Source organism: Hemitrygon akajei, chromosome 9, assembly GCF_048418815.1.
Source record: "Hemitrygon akajei chromosome 9, sHemAka1.3, whole genome shotgun sequence".
NCBI lineage: Eukaryota > Metazoa > Chordata > Chondrichthyes > Myliobatiformes > Dasyatidae > Hemitrygon > Hemitrygon akajei.
Window position 1 is genome coordinate 93,601,118 of NC_133132.1, and position 23,469 is coordinate 93,624,586.

The 23,469-nt window shown below is 38.7% G+C and overlaps 1 protein-coding gene across 8 annotated transcripts in view; it reads right to left on the reverse strand.

The window, feature by feature from the left end:
- Window positions 1–901: 901 nt before the first annotated feature.
- Window positions 902–23,469, reverse strand: part of phf3 (PHD finger protein 3) — a 149,150-nt gene continuing 126,582 nt past the window's right edge. For all 8 annotated transcript variants that reach the window (XM_073056517.1, XM_073056516.1, XM_073056514.1 and 5 more), the window contains 2 exons: window positions 8,274–8,469; window positions 902–4,165 (listed from right to left, as the gene is read on the reverse strand). In XM_073056517.1, coding sequence (XP_072912618.1) covers window positions 1,704–4,165; window positions 8,274–8,469 — 2,658 coding nt within the window. In that variant the 3' untranslated portion in view covers window positions 902–1,703. The remainder of the gene's footprint in view (window positions 4,166–8,273; window positions 8,470–23,469) is intronic.

The following is a 23,469-nucleotide window of genomic DNA, read 5'->3' on the forward strand; positions in this document are numbered from 1 at the left end:
TGGGCCAAATGGCCTAATTCTGTCTCTAGGTCTTATGGTCTACTTTTCAGAGAGTTAATAAGAAAAAAAATTTTGTTGGCAAAATAACATTGGTCATAAACTCATGCCATTGTTTACAAAGTTCAGCAGCTTGTAGCTTGAAAGAGATACAAGTTCTGTAATATAACATGATCATCAATCTGCAAATGTTAAGTCAATGATACAAGTTGTAATGAAATACCATATTAAACTTGACAAAAGGTAGTCTGAGTTGCCATGTAATAGTGAAAGAATGTTGTTAATGGATTATTTATGCCAGCAATCAAATTTCACTTTTGGTTGAATGACAGTAAACAGGGCCAATTGAAATGCTACTTATTTATCAAACATTGGAAAAGGTTTTATTTATTGGAGACCTTCAGATTTCTAGAGCCTTGAAGAATGAGAAATTTAAAGGATTAAAATGTATAGCCCTCTATCACTAATAACCAAACCTTATTTTAATTACTTAATTAGAATCATGGAGCAATACAACACGAACACAGGCCATTTAACGCAATGAGTCCATGCCGACTATGGTGCCCAGTCAGTTAGTCCCAATTTCCTGTGTTTAGCTTACATCCCTCTAAGCCCTCTCCCTCCATGCACTGATTCAAGTGCTTCTTATGCCCGTCTCTCTTACTTCTTCTTCAGTTTGTTTCATATACTGTTTGTCTTTACGATGTTACCCTCACCAATACAAGAAAAGGAATGCTTTTACTTCTTTAGTGTCCAGCTTTCCCATCGAAGGAACATTTCCTGATTTTGTCCAACGTTGCTCTTCTACCAGGAAAATTCCCATGACGATACATTATCAGTGTTGACATTTCATACTGAAATAAATCATACTTAAGAACTATGCTATATAAATAACAAAAGACAGTTATGTGGAGAAAATTCATTTTATAATCATTTACAATGAAAACATCATTTAAAATATTTACACAGATTCTTCAGTAAAAAGATTGATGAATTAAACAGAAAAGGTAGTATACAAGCAATAGTCTACAATGTTGAAGCAACAAAGATAATAGCCAAGTCAAAGCAACAATGTGACAATTTTACAAAATATAGATGGATGTATAGTTTTATTTTCAATGCACTTTTTATCTAAAATTTTAATACAACACTTACGTTGTTGTGATTGCCTGTTTAAAACAATGCAATAGTTAACAGCCAACTCTTGCAAATGAATTAATACATTGAAATAGAAGTACAACATAAAACTTCAGAAATGTACAACTGCAACTGGTTTGAATAAGAACATGATACCTTTGTATAATTATTCATGAGTGTGTGCCGCACTGCAAACTGCCTACAAAGCGTACATTATTTCAGGAAAAGAACCTGGGCAACAGCAAAAGCTGTGGATTTTAACTTCTTCAAATTTTGACATGTATAGTAGCTCATGCTAGAACTATCAGTTTGGATAATTATCAGAAGTAATAAAATTACTTAAAATGTTATACTACTAGCTTCTTGTATTGTTAATTAGTATTTAAGAGCAGCAAGACATGGTGGTAAATACTGTATGCTATACAAGGAACCACTCAAGTGAATCATGTCATAACATTGCAGCATGAACTGGCATTCTAGTTGACAAGTACAGGTGAACCAGTTGTTACTTCTTCAAATGATCAGGACAAAGTTCACAAGTCAACAATTTTTTTGGTTCTGTACAGTTGTTAATTAGAAGTATCCTCTGGGGAACTCTTTCTCTTCTTGCTTTTACTTCTGTCACTGTGGTCCCTTTTATCATGGTCTTTATCTCTGTGGTGTTTCTCCCGTTCCACATCATTATCTCTTTCATGAACTTTCTCTCTATGCTTGTCCTTACTCCTTCCCTTCCCCCTCTCTTTATCGCTATCTTCATTTTCGGACCTACTCTTTTCTTTATCTTTGCTTCGTTCTCTTCTCGAGTCCACGCCATCATGGCTCCTTTCACGTTCCCGATGGCGGTCCCGATCTTTATCTCTATGCCGGTCCTCATGACTCCGTCTCTTTTCTCTGTCTCTCCCTTTATCACGGTCTCTGTCCTTATACTTGTCTCTGTCTCGTTCAGACCCTCGATCCCAGTATTTGTCCCTGTCTCTTTCTTTGTGCCGATCTTTTTTTCGACGATAATCACTATAAAACCTGTATCTATGATGACTGCTGTGTTCCTTGCCAAGATTATGCTCTGACCTTTGGCTATATCTATCCCAAGGATCGCCATGATGCCTTTCTTCCTTGATAGATTGAAAACTTGGTCCTGAACCTCTTACATATCTGTTAACATCAATTGGGCGGTCAGAGGAGAAAGGAGGCATAGGCTGCCCATGTGCAAGATGTAGAAGCCCCAAATGTTGTGGCGGACAGGGAATTGGTGGTAGCCAAGGCATCATATGATTTGAGCCCAGGGCATGTGCTGCGCCAAGATCAGGAGCATGAAACCTCAAATGAGGATCTGTTTGAAGGCCAAATGGTGGTGGAGGAATTGGTGGTGGGGCCCGAACTGGCATGAATGAAGGCATCAAATTACCTGGCTGAAAACTGCCAGCAGGTAAAGTTCGCTGAAATGGAAAACCAGAAGGATGGACTTGGACTTGGTTAAAGTTAGGTAGTTGCGATATTGGAGGAGGGAAAATATTTCCACTTGATGCCGGGCTACCTGAAGGGCCGCTGCTTGGTAATGAGGTGGGCACTGCTGACACCTGAGTCTGATTGTGTGCAGGTACTGCATTTGAAGAGAACTCAAAATGCGTACCTGAACGCGGGCCATGGAAAGAGGATACTGGGACATTTTCCCTTCGGATTGACTGCACAGTCTCAATAGTGTGTGTTTCTACCAATTCTGTTTCAGAAGCTGTTTGACCCATCTGTAAAGAACTTGTTGATTCTGTTTCTAGATTTGAAAGATTCTGAAAACCTGCCGGTGAAGTCTCTATAATACAAGGTGAAGGTTCCTGCAATTGTTTACTGGATAGCTCACTTTGAGTATCAATTGTCTCTTCAATATCCTGCTTTATGGCTGTTTCTCCTTCGCCATTTTCGGGGGATTCCTTCAAAATTTCCTCTGGATTTTTTAAGCTCTCACCCTCATAGTTATCGTTCCTGTTTTCCAAATGTTGTTCTTCTGCACTACTCTCTGGCGGCTTGTTTATTGCAGAAACATTTTGTTGCATTCGAACAGCTGCTTGTCTTGGGTCTCTGCTTATATTCACAACCTGCAAGACACTTGCATGAGCTTCATGTGAAGAGTCTACTTTTTCTGCACCTGTACTGGGCTCAGGCAGAGATAACTTGGGACTCACTGGTCGAGTTGCAGAACCACCAGAAGTCTCATTTTTCTCTTTTGAGGGTTCTATTTTTACCTTTTTTACTTTGTAGTGATGCCGAAGTTTCTCATGCTCTTCTTTCTGATTTGGCTGTGATTTTAGAGCTGCTAGATTGGAAAGGAACACTTCAGTGGAAACATCTGGAGGTTTGTCTTTAAGTGTGAGAGTTGTAAGAAGTCCAGTTGGCTTTGAAATTTCTTTGTCGTCCTCAATGACATCTGCATTCTCATTTTCCACTGTAAGATCATGCAAAGCATTTTTAGCACTCTCTTGATCGTCAGTTGTTTCTTCAGGCTGTGACGTATTGGAATCTTTTACAGTCACTGCAGCATCTCCCAAGTCAGGTCCAGTACCAGAATCAGGCTTTGGTTCAGTTTCTTTCTCTGCATCTCCCAAAAGACTTTGAAGAATGTCATCCAGTGGTCGGTTTGATAATTCGAGAGAGGTGGATTGGTTTTCCCAACCAACCAATACTCCAGGGAGAAATCGCAATGGCTTTGTGGACAGCATAGGAATTGGCTCAGCTGGTGATAAAGGTGGTGTTTTCAAAATCTGAGGTTCAATGGGTGATGTTTGTTTGGGTTTGCTTCTAAATTTAGGCAACACAGAAGTGAAAGAATTAAAGAACTGATTTTCTTCTTCTTCTTCTTCATCTTCATCTTCACCTTCACCTTCTACATACTCTGTTCTGCTTTTCTTTTCTTGAGGCAAATTACTGGGTAGTTTCTCTGATTCAGAGTGTTCTTCAGCAGGTGAAGCACTAAATGATCTCTTTAGCCTCTGTCGAATGATCAATCCGAGGAGAAGATTTTTGCGGACTACCTCAAGACCTATAAAATGATAAAAATAACTAATCATTATAGTTTAATACTGCAATTATTTATATAATCAAAACACATCAAGAAAACTAATTAAAGAAACTAATTATTTAACTGTGCATGATACAGGCAAACAATATGGCTTAAAGAAATGACATGATATTTAAATTCAATTCTTACTGAACATTTTGCATTTGCACCACACACAAAATGTTGGTGGAACGCAGCAGGCCAGGCAGCATCTATAGGGAGAAGCAATGTCGACCCTTCGGGCTGAGAGCAAGAAAGGTGATCACCTTTCTCAGCTTCACCTCACCCCCTCCGGTCTTCTCCAATCATTTTGCATTTTCCCCTCCCCGTCCTGCTTTCAAATCTCTTACTATCTTTCCTTTCAGTTAGTCCTGACGAAGGGTTTCGGCCCGAAACATTGACAGTGCTTCTCCTTATAGATGCTGCCTAGCCTGCTGTGTTCCACCAGCATTTTGTGTGTGTTGCTTGAACTTCCAGCATCTGCAGATTTCCTCGTGTTTGCATTTGCACCATACAGTTTAAAAAACATTATCACAATGAAAATTACATAGAGCTCTGACATACCATAACATATATAACATATCTCTTAAACAAAGAAACTTCTGGGGCACCTCAAGGCAACTTGTGTGGCAGCAGAACTCTCAATGGATACAATTAAATATTCTCATTTCAGCCTGATACAGCTAAAAAGCACAACTGCTTCCAAGGTCAGTAGGGTCAACAAAGATGTCTTAATGCATTTAAACGAACTATCGCTGCTTAACACTAACAGAAACAATGCCGATCATGGTCGGATTCCATTCAAGAATCGTGGCTGCAGGTCAGGGTTACAAGTGCGTTTAAAGAAATGGGTTTTAAAATTCCCAATACCGACTATCTTGCTGGCAAACGTGCAGTCTCTGGTGAATAAAATCGATGATTTCAAAGCTAGTTTGCTGAATCAGAGGGACATTAGGACCGCGTGTGTCCTTTGTTTCACGGAATCCTGGGTACCAGATTCAGCGATTCAGATTGACGAGTTTAGGATAGATCTACAGAGTCTCTCAAAAGCAGAGGTGGAGGAGTATGCTTTATGATCAACTCTTCTTGGTGCACAAATATATCAGTGCTGTCCCAATTCTGGTCACCAGATCTGGATTATCTAGCAGTTAAGTGCCGTCCAATTTAGCTACCACGGGAGATTTCCGGGATCATTTTGGTAGCAGTATATGTTCCACCTCAGGCCAATGTCAAGCAGGCTTTAGATGATCTGAGCATCGATCAACATGCACAAAACAGCGCACCCTAATGCCTTCACCATCGTCTTGGGGGATTTTAACAAGGCCAGTCTGAAAAAATCACTAAGCAATTACCATCAACAGATCACTTGCAATACCAGAGGAAACAACATACTGGATCACTGTTACACCACCATCAAGAATGCCTACCATGCTACTCCATGCCTCTCAATCTGTGGCATTTAAGTCTGGCGACCCAAGTCTATACCAGAAAACCAGGTATAATTTGCAGAGGGCTATTTCAAGGGCGAAGAGACAATTTCAAATGAGGTTGGAGGCAACATTGGATGTACAACAATTGTGGCAAGGTTTGCAAGATATTACTTCCTAAAAAGTGAAATCCAACAGCATGAATGGCAACGATGCTTCACTACCGGATGAACTCATTGCCTTCTATGCCCACATTGAAAGAGAGAACATAACTACAGCTGTGAAGAACCCTGCTGCAGCCAGTGACCCTGTGATCTCTGTCTCAGAGGCTGATATTAGGCTGCCTATAAAGGAGGTGAACCCTCACAAGGCAGAAGGTCCTGATGGAATACCTGGCAAAGCTCTGAAAACTTGTGCCAACCAACTAGCGGGAGTATTCAAGGACATTTTCGACCTCTCACTGTTATGGGCAGAAGTTCCCACTTGTTTCAAAAAGGCAACAATTATACCAATGCCCAAGAAGAATAATGTGAGCTGCCTTAATGACTATCGCCCTGTAGCACTCACATCGACATTGATGAAATGCTTTGAGAGGTTGGTCATGACTAGACTGAACTCCTGCCTCAGCAAGGACCTGGACCCATTGCAATTTGCCTATCACCACAATAGGTCAATGGCATATGCAATCTCAATGGCTCTTCACACGGTCTTATACCACCTGGACAATGCAAGCACCTATGTCAGGATGCTGTTCATCGACTATAGCTCATCATTTAACACTACCATTCACATAATCCCGATTGAGAAGTTACAGAACCTGGGTCTCTGCACCTCCCCCTGCAATTGGATCCTCGACTTCCTAACCATAAGACAACAATCTATGCAGATTGATGATAATATCTCGTCGTCGCTGACGATTAACACTGGTGCACCTCAGAGGTGTGGCTTAGCCTATTGCTCTATTCTCACTAAACCCATGACTGTGTGGCTAGGCATAGGTCAAATAGCTATAAATTTGCTGATGATACAGCCATTGTTGGTAGAATCTCAGACAGAGATGAGAGGGCGTACAGGAGCAAGATATGCCAACTAGTGGAGTGGTGTCGCAGCAACAATTTTGCACTCAACGTCAGTAAGACAAAAGAGCTGATTGTGGATTTTAGGAAGGGTAAAATGAAGAAACACACATCAACCCTCATAGAGGGATCTGAAGTGGAGAGAGTGAGCAGTTTCAAGTTCCTGTGTGTCATGATCTCTGAGGACCTAACCTTGGTCCCAACTTATCGATGCAGTTATAAAGAAGGCAAGACAGTGACTATATTTCATTAGTTTGAAGAGATTTGGCATGTCAACAAATACACTCAAAAACTTCTATGGATGTACCATGGAGAGAATTCTGACAGACTGCATCATTGTCTGGTATGGGGGTATACTGCATAGGACCAAAAGAAGCTGCAGAGGGTTGTAATTTTAGGACGTCTTCAGGAGCGGTGTCTCAGAAAGGCAGTGTCCATTATTAAGGACATCCAGCACCCAGGACATGCCCTCTTCTCATTATTAACTCAGGAAAGAGGTACAGAAGCCTGAAGGCAAAAACTCAGCGATTCAGGAACAGCTTCTTCCCTTCTGCCATCCAATTCCTAAATGAACATTGAATCCTTGAACACTACCTCACTTACTTAATATATATTATTTCTGTTTTCTGCACAAGTTTTAATCTATTCAATATACGTATACTGTACTTTATTTACTTATGGTTTTTTTTCTTCTTCTTCTATATTATGTATGGCATTGAACTGCTGCTGCTAAGTTAACAAATTTCACGACATATGCCAGTGAGAATAAACCTGATTCTGACATATAGTGTTTTTATCAAATAACTTCTGATGCTATACACTTAATCTGTAAAACTTTGAAAATCTGATACAGTTCAAATTCAAAATTATACTCATGACTTTAATCATTCACCAGTAATTGAACCTTAATTTTAATATGCAATTAAGAAATGCCTTAATCATAGACATTTCAATTCATTTCAAAGCTGCAGTCAAAGCTATGTTAAACACATTTACAGGGTCTTATTTCCAATTAAATCTTGTTTCAGCCAGCCAGCAGCAACAGGTTTTGATTGTTTTCCAGATGATGGATATCACAATTGATACAAGCAAGATACTGTGGTGATGAGGCTACTGAAGAGTAATCCAGGGCCCAGACAATTCATTCAGCGCAGGCTGACTTTCTTTCTGTGAGTTTTTATTTTTAATTAATGTTACACATTCAGAAGTGAGTTTAGTCACCTCCAGATTAAAAGGCAAAGTACTGAGAACCAAGCATGGCTTTTGTGTATAATCTCTGAATATAAATCAAGCTCTCTGATGTTCTATTTGCCGATAACAAGTTTGAACTGTTGAAAACTGTTGAACCGTGAAAATAATTTAAACATTTTCAACTGCTCGACTGCCAGTGGTGAAAATACATCATAATAGCTTCTTTAGGTGAAGGGTAAAACACACTCTTCAAGATATAAAAATATAAAAACAAAAATAAATTGCTTGAAACCTCTACTTTTTTTTAGGTATCCAGTGGTCAAGGACTGTTAAATTGTATTTAATGCTTGTTTTACAGCATAATCAAAAAGAAAACTACTGGTTATACAAACTCACCTGGCCCCTCAAATGGTAAGAGTCGATAAGGTATTTTTTCCAAGGCACCCAATGGAATAAGGTACATGTCCTTAACCTGCTTCACGTTGTTGGCTACTACTCCGTATCGCTGCCTGCTGTTGAAGTATGCGTATAATGAAGTGTACATTATCTGATCTTCCTCAGTCACTGGACAGAAACGTATGACACAGATTTCCTGTTAAAGCAAACACGATGAACATTAAACAAAAGTTTAACGAGTTTTAAACTGACCGACTGTGTAGGACAGCAAATTTTGGTTAATTCCTGAGAAAGAAAACATATACTTTGTTCACTAGAGTATCTGCTGAAGGAACTCAGAAGGTCAAGCAGAATCTATAAAGTAGGGGAAAGGAGCTGTCAAAATTTCACACCAAAACCCTACATCAAGACAACCATTTTGTTTGTGATTTTGGTAAAGTGAAAACAAGCAAAAAATAAAAATTACTCATACTGCAAATGGTTGTTTAGTAAAGCATTTTTGTACAAAGGTAATGGAAATACTGCAATCAAAATACTATTCCATTAATTATCCTATAAATAAAGAAAATTCTTTGTGTACACTAGCCATGATTTAAATTGATATTGACAATGTCAAGTAAGGAAATAACCAAGATGTTGACTGTTGTATGTAAACAGTTGAATCCAGATCCAAAGTTTGGCATTGTAACTTGACTTGGTATTCACCCAACATATCAAACATAAATCTTACCATATTATTGACACAAAAGTACAAGTTAATGGAATTGCACTGACTCATTGCAAACAAGCTGGTGACAGCAGTACTCGAAAGAAATGTGTTATGCTCATCTGTATATTATCATTGTATCTGGTTCTACTGCATTTTCAGAGATGTTAACTGCACTGACTTCTACAGTTCACTGTGCTTCAATGTGACTGCCAAATTATTTTTAATAATGTACTAATAATTGAAAAATATTGATCTGACATTTAATAGAATACCTGTATTTTCTTAATGCTTCAAAGAGAAGCAGTTTGCCTTTAACTTTCATTGGCCCAATGGAACAGTGTTCCTATCCTCCACCTCATTCTTCACATTACTGATGACCACTATCAGGCATTGTAACTTGGCTACAGTGAATGGCAAACTTACCAAGGACAGAGGACTGGCATTTTTGGGGATGAAATACTGCAAATGCAGAGGAAAGAGGTGGTCAGAAAGCAGTATGAGGCACTAGATAGGCAAGTTTCATCTGTGGGTGGTAGGAAGGGAGTGAAGTTAGAGAGATAGATAAATCTCCCCCTCAGTCCACTCCTTCTGCTCTATCCTCCACTCTCCCTACCTTTTTGCTCCCACTTACTCATTCTTCTACTCACATTTCTGCTACTGTTTGCCCCTCTCACCCTTCCCCTCTATTCCTTCATCTAGTCCCATGACCATTACCCTCCCATGACCCTAATCCTCCTTTTACTACTACACTAGCCTGCCTATGCTTCTACTCCTCTTTCTCTTTCTGTCCTTCCCTGCCCTATCCAACCTCCTACATCTTTCCCTTGCCTTACTTTCTCTATCTCCCTCTACCTTGTTTCTTTCACTCTCCTCCTTCTCGACTGTCCAAGTTACTCAATATTTGTCTCCCCAACTAATTGCCTGAAAAGAGAAAGGTGCTCTTTGTAGTTCCAACAATGCCAGAAAAAGTGTTTTTAGTATACTGTATAAGCCATAGATTCCATGATACACTTTTTACTTGTCCTAACTCCATGCCAATAAAGGTAATCAATAGCATGAATCTATTTTAAAATAATTGATATAAAGTAACATGCAAAGTTGAGAGGTTGTTGATTTAGCTAGCTAGCTTTGGGTTTCTCTATCAGCAGATGGCTGAGGTAAAATAATGACCAGGTCAGTACAAACATTCATGTTGACAGATCAGAGGTCTGAGGACCCTGCATGTAACAGCCCTTGGGACTCAACAGTTTTAGTAGCCAGCCTTTACAGCTGATACGTTTCTCTCTTCCCAGATAATGTTTGCTGCTCTCTACATTCTATTCTAATTCAAATGTTCTGCAGTGTTAAATTCTCACAATTTCAATTCCATCTTTTGAATCTCCTTGATATCTCCTTCTACTAACACTTTCTCAACCCAAACAGATTAGGAATGAGCAAAAAGCTTTCATTTGTACCACTTCTGACACCCAGCCTCTCCTGGTCTCCAGATTACGAGACATTACTTCTGATCTCTCCATTACTTCGGGTCCTCTGCAATTTTTAATGTGTTTGAAAAATTAACTCTGTTTCTGTCCCCATGGAAGCTGTTGGACCTCCAGAATCATTGTACCACCATTGTGTGGTTTACTTAAGACTTTCAGTATCTTTTTACTTTCCACTACCAACATATGAGCTGACAGAGTGGGCACTAACAGTCAGCAAAATGGATGTGCTTGCATTTGACCAGTGGGGCTCAACCTTTTTCTGCTCATGGTCCACTTGTGTCTTTCATTTACGTCTGCGGCCCCCATGCTCCATAGACTCCATTAGTTGCTAGTCTTTTTTGTCAATTCTACTAATTATTCTAACATACAGTCAATATTTATGTTTAACAGGTTATAGGTATTATTGTATGTTAAATATAATGATATATATGTATATGAAAAATAAAACTATTTCTAAGCTCTGATTAAGATACTTTATTTATAAAAAATATTCTTCCAACCAGCAACAAAAGAGCACTTACTATTGTTACTTAGGGTATTGAGTGAGATCCTTGTGACTGTTGCAAACTAGTGAGTTTATGAATATCTGGTTGTATCTCGGTTAAAAATAATCGATAGCACCTCTTTTTACAATATCATGATGGTTACGAGCTTTTGATAGCAGGTGAAGAGCTTAACTAAAATCACATTCAACTAGGTAAGAGGTGGGAAATCCAACGTATAATCCTCCGTAACTTCCACCACTTCCTACAGGATCCCATCACCAGCCACATCTTCCCCTCCCCCCCACTCTCGGCTTTCCGCAGGGATCGCTCCCTACACGACTCCCTTGTCCATTCATCCCCCCATCCCTCCCAACCGACCTCCCTCCGGGCACTCATCCTTGCAAATGGAAGAAGTGCTACACCTGCCCCCACACTTCTTCCCTCACCACCATCCTAGGCCCCAGACAGTCCTTTCAGGTGAGGCACCCCTTCACCTGCGGAGTCAACTGGGGTGATATACTGTATCCGGTGCTCCCGATGTGGCCATTTATACACTGGGGAGAACCGCCGCAGACTGGGAGACCATTTCGCTGAACACTGGCACTCAGTCCTCCAGCAGTGGCGGGATCTCCATGTGGCCACACACTTCAATTCCACAGACCACTCCCACTCCGACACGTCTGTCCATGGCCTCCTCTACCGTCAAGATGAGGCCACACACAGGTCGATGGAGCAATACCTTATCTCCCGCCTAGGTAGCCTCCTACCTGCCGGCATGAACATTCAACTCACAGACATCCGTTGATGCCCCTGCACCCCCCCCCCTTTACCCCATCCCTATCTATGATTTTAGTCTGGTTCTCTTTCTCTCTCTTTTTCCTCACTATAATCTCCCCCCAGCCCTACTTTTCTTTCTCTTTTATTTCCCATAATTCTCCACCTTCCCCCTAGCCCATTTCCCTCCAGCCTATCACTTCCCAGCTCTCTACTTCATCTCTCCCCCCACTTCTTATCCCCCCCTCGACCATCCCATGTTACTTCACTCCTGATGAAGGGTTTCGGCCCAAAACGTCGTCACTATCTCCTCCCATAGATGCTGTCTGGCCTGCTGAGTTCTGCCAGCATTTTGTGTTTCTAATTAAATACAACCTTGTTTTCTCCAGAGCTGTGGAAACTTATTTTGAATGTCACTAGTGATCCAGAAATTTTGCTTGCTGCGAGTGAATTTTGCTTGAGCTGTTACATCACTCAGCAGCTCAATAAAACCTTCCTGCAAAGTGGAGTCAAAATCATTCACATTCACCCCAAATTAAACCATGACCCAATGTAGAAAATGGTTCTCCAGTAGGTCTCTGCAGGGTGTGAATGGTGATTTGTGCATGGTCAAGCAGGAACACAGATAATGATTGATATGCCATGCCATATATCTCTCTCTCTCTCACACCCCCCCCCCCCCGTGCTCTATTGCTGCCTTATTTGCATCATCTAGCATATTTCATTCAGGGTTCCAGGTAAATTACATGTATTAATTTCTTTTTATTTATGTATTTTACCAATATTTCATTAAAACAGTGAACTCATCATGGCCTACTTAAAAATTCCCGTGGACCTAAGTTTCTTGTTGTTTTACTTGTGGCCTCTATGAAATCTGGTATGGTCCCCTGGGGGACCATATGGCCCATGCTAAGACCCACTGTGTTAGACAGCTGTCTACAGCCCAAGATAATTTACTGTGCCAGTACTCCCTTCTCATAGGTAATGTCCACATCCAGTGCCCCATCTCTACTTGGCTTTGAAATGAAGTTGGTAAGTCTTCTTGAAGCACTGTAGTTTATGTGATAAAGGTGCTCCTACAGTAATATTAGGCAGGAAGACCCTTATTTTCCGATTGGCATTGTAACAGCTGTTATTTTGTAGAAAACCATGTTGAACTAATGAAGTTGATACCTTCCCTACCATTGATCACGTCCACAAAAAGCGCTGCCACAAGAAAGCATCATCCATCATCAAGGACCCTCACCGTCAAGGCCACACTCTCTTCCTGCTGCTGCCACTGGAAAGGTGACACAAGAGGTGTAGGTTCCACACCACCAGGTTCACAAAGTTATTATTCTTCAAGCTCCCAAACCAGCGTGAATAACTTCACTCACCTCAACTCTGAACTGATTCCACAACCTATAGACTCATTATCAAGGACTCTACAACTCATGCTCTCATTATTATTTATTTATTTGTTTTTGTATTTGCAGTTTGTCTTCTCTTGCACATTGGTCTCTTGTCAATCTCCATGTGTAGTTTTTCATTGATTCTATTGTATTTCTTTGTTCTACTGTGAACGCCTGCAAGAAAAATGAATTTCAAGGTTGCCTGTAGTGACATATATTGTACATACTTTTGAGAATAAATTTACTTTGAACTTTGAAATAGATTTAGCAGTGTTGCCAAAGCCTTCCTGCATTCTGTCATCTACCATGCACACAGCCAACCACAAAGGTTTTTCAGTGAGATCATTCTGATACCTGTACTTCCGTGTAAAGGCAATTCTATAGGGGTTGATGAGATAGAAGTGACTCATGTGCTACAGACCATAGCTGACAAAAGGTAGACATATCAGGGAACACAGCGGTAGCCATCATGGACACCAGCCTCTCCATCATGGCAAACAACTTCAAAAGGCAATACCTCAAGAAGTTAGCATCCTTAATTAAAGACCCCCATCACCTAGGACATGTCCACTTCTATTTGTTGCCATCAAGCAGGAAGTACAGGAGCCTGAAGACACGCACTCAATGTTTCAGGAACAGAACTCCTTTCCCTCCACCATCATGGACAATGAATCTATGAACACTACCTCAGTATTTTTTCACTCTCTTAATTCAATTTGTTTAAATTAATTTTCTTTTTTATATATACTTATTGTAATTTACAGTTTTCATTATCATGTATTGCAATGTACTGCTGCCGCAAAACAAATTTCATAACATACAGTATGCCAGTGATATAAAATCTGATTCTGATTTAATTTTTTTAGATATACTTCTTATCATAATTTATAGTTTTATTGTTATTATTATTATGTATTACAATGTACTGCTGACGCAAAACAAAAATTTTATGAGATGTCAATGATATTAAACCTGATTCTGATTTTGAGATGTCTCAGGCATCTTGCACATTTCACTAAATTTGCATTTGTTTTTGTATATCTGATCTGTTACACTTAACGATTCTGAGAAAATTACTCTATCAGGTCATAAAAGTGGAAGAAGCTTCCAAGACTGAAGCTTGGACCATGTGATGAACAGCTTTCGATGTGGATTGAGGCAGTGAATGTTTAGAAACTTGAGACAGTACTGGTAATCTGCTCATGAGTCATGCTGCCTGGAAATACATTCTGCAGCAGCCGTCCAGAATAAAATCATGATCATTAGGATTTTCTGGAATACAGTACACCTAAGCACCTGTCATAACTGTGCTGTGACACATCGTGATGCACCATAAAGTCCCAAATTTTGTCTGCAAGTTTCAATCCTTTTACACCTTTCCAGCTCTCTGCCTGCATGACTTCATTTCCCCTCTCATGAGAAATCCTCAATTAGACCAAGCTTTTGGTCATTCTCCCTCATACCTGCTAATGTTGTTTGGTATCATACTTTGTTAATTCTAACCTCCACTGTAAAAGGATCAGAGTGCAAGGGAAACAATGATTGCAGTTTATAGAAGATAAATCATACCTGGAATATCTGTACAGGTTTGATCACCTTAAAAAAGGTTGGATAAAGAGTGCATAACACTTGCCATAAAGGGAGTGCAGTGAAGATTCATTGAACTAGTTCCTAGCCTGTCAGGTGCAGAAAGAACAAATAGGCTAGGCCTCTTCTTCAGAGTTTCAAAAATTAAGAAGTGAATTTGAAGCAATGATTCCAGAAAGAGTGTTTCCTCCGGCTGAGAAGTCGAAAGCCAGAGGTGAAAATTTTTTTTTAAAGTGTCATCCTTGACAGAACGGTGAAGCTATGGATCTTAGTACAGTAGGTTGATCAATTATTGTTTGTGTTCAAATGTGCTATAGATTTCTGTATACATGAGGAACTGAGGATGAGACAAGAAAATGGTGGTGTTATAGATCTCGCTTGAATGTACTGAATGGCAGTGCAGGCCTGAGAAGCTGAATGGCCAACTCGTGTTCTTATTTTTAATGAACATATAAGATAACACTGTTGAAAAGCAGCTGGGGATAATTACTAGGGTAGTATGGTCTTGATAATAATGAGGATTCCTTACATAACTTAGCGGAGCTTCTGTTTAATGGAAAACAGATTCTCAACCCAACTTCTGAATGAGAAGGTTAGAAGTTTAACTATTTATAACCTTTACTATTATCAGCTGTTTCATCTGGTTCTTAAAGAGTAAAATAATCTGTTTTGGATTATATGACATTATTCAAAGAGGAGAAAATAATTACAGAATATTGGAAAAAAATACTGCACAAGACTAACAAAATTGGTTTCCAAAGATCTGGCATGGACTCAACAAGCTAGAACATCAAATATTTAACTGTATTATTCTATAATTTCTTCTGTGGTGCTGGTAAGTATTGAATCACCACATTTGTGACAACTTGCCTTGCTTTTCTTCAAAACCATGCCATGGGATCACCTGCATCTACCTTAGAGAGTTGCAAAGCCCACGACTTAGCAGTTCATTAAAGGACATCACTCTTGATAGTGTAGTTGTCCCTCTGCAGTAAACTAACTACTAGATTTTTTTTCATGTTCAAGTCTTTGGAAAGGAATTTTTAGTCTACCACCCAACCCAGAAGCAAGACAATTTTAGCCAGGCCACAGCTGACACCTGACTTATTATTTGTGAAAATTTGCATATATGATAGAGTAAATTCACAGCTGCATCAAAGATCTAAAATTTACGCATGAGGTCTGATGTTTAAAAAAATATATAAAGTAGATGAGAAAGGACCATGATGGTTCCAGAAATTCATGCAAAAACTTGTCAAGTATGGAGGTACCAGTGGTGCAAACCCTGGTCAAAAGTTCAAAGCACATTCATTATCAAAGTATGTATGAATTATACAACATTGAGATTCTTTTGCTTACAGGCAGCCACAAACCAAAAGAACCCAATTTAAAAAATAGACCAAAACCCAATGACTCAGCATACAAAAGTTAATTAAAATATACTATCCTAACTAACAATTGGCAGTGCTTATACTTGGAGTGACATGGTAGCATAGCAATTAACATAAAACTTTACAGCACCAGGGATCGTGGTTCAATTCCCGCCACTGTCTGTAAGGAGTTTGTATGTACTCCCTGTGACTGTGTGTGTTTCCTCTGGGTGCTTTGCTTTCCTCCCACAATCCAAAGACATATGGGTTAGTAAGTTGTGGACATGCTATGTTGGCACCAGAAGCATCCTCTGACAGTGTTTGTTGTTGACGTAAATGATACATTTCACTTCATATTTCCATGTACCTGGGTACTACTCGCATAGCATTGAACATGCTAGAATTTTCTGGGCCAAACTCCTGTCCATAAGAATTAGATATGGAACTATTATAAATCTGAGAAAACTGGCACATTCCATCAGGTTGCTTAAAACTAGGTGTAAGATCGCAAGGGCAAACAAGTTGTTTGTATATATTATGTAAATGATTTGGCTGAGAATACAGGGGGTCTGATTAGTAACACAAAAATTAGCGGAGTCGCAAACAACAAAGATTGTTTAAAGACAGAACAGGACATAGCTCAGCTGGAAAGTTAAGTCCATTGATTCTATGAATTACGTACAAAGACAAATTTGACAGTTTCTGAGTTCAGCAGTCAGACGAAACAATATAGTGTAACTTGCGGAGTGTTGGCCCATTTTCAAAAACACTGTAGTTATGAGATCTGAATTTTGATAAGCATGACTTCTAAGAAAAACAACAGAGGTTTGCTGGGTCTACATAGCAGGAGGCCTTAAAATAAAATGACCTTTTTCCATTTGCATAGTTCCAATTCTCTTACACTCTATGAAATTTAATGACTTGACCAGAGCAGACAATGCAATTTAATAGCATAAGTTCCTTACTCTGTTGGTTACCACAGACACTTCATTTTTCACCCTCCCTATCTAAGAATTCATCTTCTGCATTCAGATTAAAAGTACAGGATGGGCTTAGAGGGGAGATTTTTTTGCTTTAAGAAGTTTAACCAAGGACCTCAAAATAGACCCCTACCAACACTTAATTGTGCAAATTTAAAACATTTCTTCCCTTTAAAATGATGATGCCACTGCATATTTTACATCAAACACCAATGCAATCCTAGATGACAGTCCAAACTACATCTCTTTCAGCTAATCCTATGACATCAAAAAACTGTTGCTTGGTGTAGTAATATCCACTCCAGTGGAAGATAATGGAGAATATGATTAATTAATTGTTATTTTTAATAAATATAGGTAAGAATATAATTTAAAAAGTATTTATTTTATCTAATTAAACTTCAAGCTTTGAAAACTATTTACTGAAATTTATTCCATTGGATGTAAATTTAAATTGTTTGGAAATTGGACTATATTACAATCAAGGTCAGGGTTGGACTCCCAAGAGCACAGGCAAGTAAGTGAGATAAGACACTAAACCAATTAAACTCACCTACTCCAGGGAACACATGCAGCCTGCTCTGTATGCATTTTTCCTATCCATTTCAGTTCCTGCAAAGATTCTCCTCACAGCAACAATAGTCTCAACATACATTAAACCTTGCACCTTGCATTATATATACTACTTTAGCTTCTCACCAGGAAGGATTTAAATGTGTTATGAATAACTAAAAGTTGATCTATCTGACAAATGACTTCAAGGCTATAACATTTTATGACTGGCCTAATGCCCTCAAAATTTTCAAATTGTATTTGACAATTAATGTGTCACTTCTTTAAAGTACTTCCTATATGATAAATCAGCAGTGCAAATTATAAACTTGGATTTGCTTCATTCTTTGTACCTTGTAAGATTTCCACTAAAATTTAATTTTAATGCAAGTAATTAACACTAAAATCTGGAGAGTAATTGTTTTCATTGCCACTCAATGATTTTAGCAGATATGAAGGTTCTCTTAGTGAAAATGGCATAAAAATTATGATATTGTTTCACCAAAAATTCTTTCTGCCACTTCACAATGATTGGAAATATCAATGTGATTTCCAATAAAAACTAGTTTGAGTAAGCCACTGTGTGGCATTATCTGAAATATCGCACCACTGGCAATGTCCTGAATTTATAAGTGACTTACTCATAATCACATATATTCTACTTATACCACAGCAGATTATTTAACTTTTACCACAAAGTTGCACCATAGAGGAACATTTTTTGTTCCCTTATGGTTTCATTAATACTTAACTGATTTCAATGAAACTATTCTTTAGAGCATTTTAATGAACTGATATTCAGGTCCATATTTTCTCTAGAATACTTATGTACAGCAACAGTTTATTTTATTCAATTTATCAGAAGAGCATTTGTGATCCAGGAATAAAGTCTTTTTCAGAAGTGTAACCAAGATCTATAGTAGCTTAGCTACGTGTTCCTAATTTCTTGATTCATTTTTAATTCGATTCACTGCCATACTTCTCATACCCCTTGAGACGATGATGGCAAGCTACCCACTTGAACCAACAAACTTCTTCCAGTGTTGTTGGGCTTGGAATTTCTGGATTTAGATTAACAAATAACAATATACACTCAGTAGCCACTTTATTACGTACACCTGTACACCTGCTCATTAATGCAAATATCTAATCAGCCAATCATGTGGCATCATCTAAATGCATAAAAGCATACATAAAGAGATTCAGTTGTTGTTCAGACCAAACATCTGAATGGAGAAGAAATACGATCTAAGAGACTTTGACCATGGAATGATTGTTGATGTCAGATAGGGTGGTTTGAGTATCTCAGAAACTACTGATTTCCTGGGATTGTCACACACGACAGTCTCTAAAATTTACAGAGAATGGTGCAAAAACAAAAAATATCCAGTAAGCAACAGTTCTGTGGGGAGAAACATCTCATTAACGAGAGATCAGAGGAGAATGGCCACAACTGGTTCAACATGACAGAAAGGCAACCATCAAATAGCCACGTATTACAACAGTGGTGTACAAAAGAGCATCTCTGGATGCACAACATATCGAACCTTGAAGCAGATAGGCTATGGGAGCAGAAGAGCACACTCGATTCCACTCCTGTACAGAGTAAAGTGGCCACTGACTGTATTTACCTCCAATGAGAAGAGTAAATGCTGAAATACCCAAGAGATCAAGGCATTGTCTATGAAAAGAGAAACAGAATTAAGGTTTCAGGTCAAAGACAGCACTGGGCAAGTGAGTAAACCAGTTATTTTAAATGGTGGAGAGGGTAGAAAGAGATAGAAAGGACATAGGGAATATCTTCGAGAGCCACCTGTTTGAAGGTTAATGATGGCAATTATAGCGAGGGAAAACAAAGACCTGTGTGAAAGCTGTGAAGGAGAATGATGATCAGATAATATCTAAAGTTTGCAGAGTCAGAAAATCTTCTCTAATATCATCCATAAACAGGAATAATATGCAGAATAAATAGCAGAATCACAGGCAGCCCGGGCCTCATTCTCTCAAGTATATTTCCTTTGTTTTATCTGTACATTCCTCAGCTTTTCTTTAACTTATCAACTGATTTGTTATCTCATTTTTCTAGTTTTGCCTTTCTCTTCCTACTGGTGCTGCCTTGGCCTGCTGTTCTGCTTTTGTTTTTACTTCAGAAGCCTTGTTCTAAACTTTTGTGATATTCATACTTATTTCCAAGCCAGGATGGTGTACAACATGGAGGTACACCTTCAGGTGGTTGCTATCTGCTACTGTCTGTGGCTGTGTGATGTGCAGTGCAGAGTTCATAAATGTATGAAGCGGTGGTGGAATGAATATTTGAGGTAGTTGAAGAGGTCAAGTCAAGTGAGTGCTTTGTCCAGGATGGTACTGACCTTTTAAACTGTTATCTGAGATCAATCCATGCAAGAGAAGTAAACATCACATTGCTGACCTGTCTTCAGGTGAAATGAACTTAGGATATGGGTCATTTGCCACAGGATATCCAGATTCTGAATTCCCCTTGTCGCCATAGTATTTGTAGGATTGCTTTAGTTAAGTTCCTGGTTGAAGGTGAAATCCAGCATGCTGATGGTGGGGAAGCCAGTGATAATAAAGCGACAGGTGGTTAGACTTCCTTTTGCTACAAACGATCATTCCTTGACACTTGCACTGTGCAAATGATTCTTTCTACTAATCAACACAATCCTTAATGCTGTCCTAGTGCTTCTCCTTACAGGGATAAATTGCTCCATTTTCTGAGGAGCTGCTAATGGCTTTGAACATCGTGCAGTCATCAGCAAGCATCTGCATTTCTGAACTGAAAATGGAAGGAAGGCCATTGCTAAAGCAGAGGAATATGTTTGGGCCTGGCACAAAGCCCTGAGGAATTCCTGCAGTGACGTTAAAGCTAAATGTGGGAAAGTCAGCCTGTCAGCCAGCATCTGTGGAGAGAAGAGCAATAAACTTGAAAAATCCCAGACCCTTCACAGGAACTCAGATATGAAAGGTTAATTATTTCTCTTTCTATACATACTTCCTGATCTATTGCCAGTTTCCAGAATTTTCTATTTTTAATTCAGATTTTTAGTGTCAACAGTTTTATTCATTTTCTTTCAGTAGTGATATCCTATAGTGATATGCTGGGGCTGGTACGACTGACCTCCAATAATCATAACTATCTTCCTTTAAGCATGCATGATTCAAGTTTCGATATCATGTGAGCATTGAAACATACAGTGAAATCCGTCATTAGAGGCAATAACCAATACACCTGAGGATATGCTTGGGGCAGCCCACAAGTGTCTCCAAACAGTCAGATGCCAACATAGCATGCCCACCACGTTGGCAGAACAACTCTGAGCACAACAAGCTAGAAGTAGGGTATGAAGTAAAACACGGCTGCCTTTTGTCATTAATCTGTTGGCATTTATATTAAAGAGTTAAGGAAAATAGAAGAGGTATCTCTCAATTGATTGGTCAATGTAAAATAAATACTTTGCATAATTTGATGAAATACATTTCGAAGCCTGCAGCTGTCGAGTTATTTAAATCTTTTTTCATTTAGTTCAGAAACAATATGCAAATTTGCAGATACTTGATTGTATGAAATACATTTTTATGCAATTTAAAATAATTTGGAACACAGCGAAGGGTATAGGTCACTGAATACGTGCCTGTGTGACCATTCACTTTTATTTAGTCTGATCTGCAATACAATATTCATTTTCAACACCCTTTTTGATGCATCATTTGGTATCTTTTTCAAGAAGATTCTGTTGATTTGTACCAAAATGGCAACAGCCCTAGTATACACAACACCTTGAATGGAGTTCCATGTTTCGACAGTTCTTTTACTGTGAAATAGTGTTGTCTGAATTCACTCTTAAATGGCTTAGCTCACATTACGCTTCTATGTTTTCATTATATTCTCACACTGAAGAAATAACTAATCCTTTTTTAACACATTGATTGGATTACCCGTCAGCTTCTAAATTCAAGTGAATAGTATCTGTCTTATTAAGTTATTGGTGTTGGGCTTACTGCAAAGTCAATGTACCTTTCCCGAGACTTGGTGCCTAGAATTAATATAATGTTCCAGATAGGACCTGAGTGATAGTGGTGTTAATCCTCATTTCCCTTTCCATCTAGTCTAGCATTTGGCACTTAACTATCTACACTTCTCTTCTAGAAATTCTGTTCCCTCACCCAACATAACTTCTTGAAAACCCATTATAAAAGCTCAGATCTAATGCAATCTATGTTCCCGGTTTGCAGATACGTTGACATCTGTTTAGCTGAATCAGAAATCCTTATTAGGAATCCAGATCACTTGTCCACATCTGACCTCCATAATCACCAGTTTGACTAGCTTTGGTTCCCCATGGAAACTATTTACCTTGTGCCTCATAGGCACTTATAGCTATCCTCTCTCAAATTCTTAAATGACTATAGCTAAGACAGCAACCAAACTTTCTGTTGGAAGTACAACCTTTGTACAATTCATATACAGTACATGTATTCACCCACACTTGTTTTATCAATCCAGACAAGTGCAACTAACACATTAAGTTTTTAAGAGAGATTAAAAACCTATACATTAATAGATAGACTAACTTATTTGTCACATGTGCATCGAAACGCAGTGAAGTGTGTTGTTTGCGTCAAATCAAATCAATGAGGAGTGTACTGGGCAGCCCACAAGGGTCACCACACTTCCAGTGCCAAAATAGCATGCCCAAAACTCATTAACCCTAACCTGTACAGCTTTGAATATGGGAGAAAACCAAAGCATCTGAAGGAAACGTGGTTATGGGAAGAACATACAAACTCCTTACAAAAAGCGACAAGAATCAAACCTCAATCTTACAGCTGGTGCTGTTAAGCATTGTGCTAACTGCTATGCTATGACCACTCTTCTGCACAGTATAATTTTTTAAAATTTCAGGAGAGTTTGATTTCAAAATCTATAGTTACTTATACTAAATAAATCTATAAATACAAATATTATATTCATTATATCAGTTGTTTTGAAAAGTAAAAGGCATAAAAAACAAGGAAAATATTTTTATGTTAGCAAAATTCAAATAGGGAAAAGATTTTCCCATATCCAATGTCTATCTCCAATATATGATACACAAAGTTCAAAGTAAATTTATTATCTAATTACATACATGTCACCATATACAACCCTGATATTCCTAATGTAGCTTTTAATAAATGATAACGGGATAGAAGGCACATTCCATCACATCAGGCTATCCCAACAGTCATCTTATTGGCTATAGCCAGAAAGGAATATTATACTAGGTAGGGTTCTTGATTAAAATAGACACCATCATATCCAACTGGTACTTCCATTGATTATAATTTTGTTGGTGGTTTAAACTAGCAACTTCAAATGCCCTAAGTTATTCAATACTTCTAACATTTTCACTGAACTCTGTGCCAAGTGAATGGACAGCTGTCTGTCAGCAATTCCCCATGTGACATCTAGCGATCCTTCATCCAGTGAATGATTAGAAAATCAGAAGATGTATCACATAACCATCAAATATGCATGCCCAGTATTCAAAGAACATGGTGTTCTTGGCTCAAACTTCCGAGCAGGACATCTGTCCAGTTCTTCATCATGAACATGTTGAAGGCTAAGGTTTAGAGAGACATTAAAACGGAATTGGAAAGAGTGAACTCATGATAGTGTTAGGGAAAAGAAAAACTTTCTCCTTTTTTTTAATCTATTTGGCATTAGCTGACGAGATTTGTTAATGTATTAATACACATTAAATTCCAGTGTAATACACTATTAACTTCACTGCATGGCAGTGTACGCTCCGCTGCAGTTTTAAATTGCAGCCGCTCGATATTGGGAAGCTGCTGCAGATTTACTT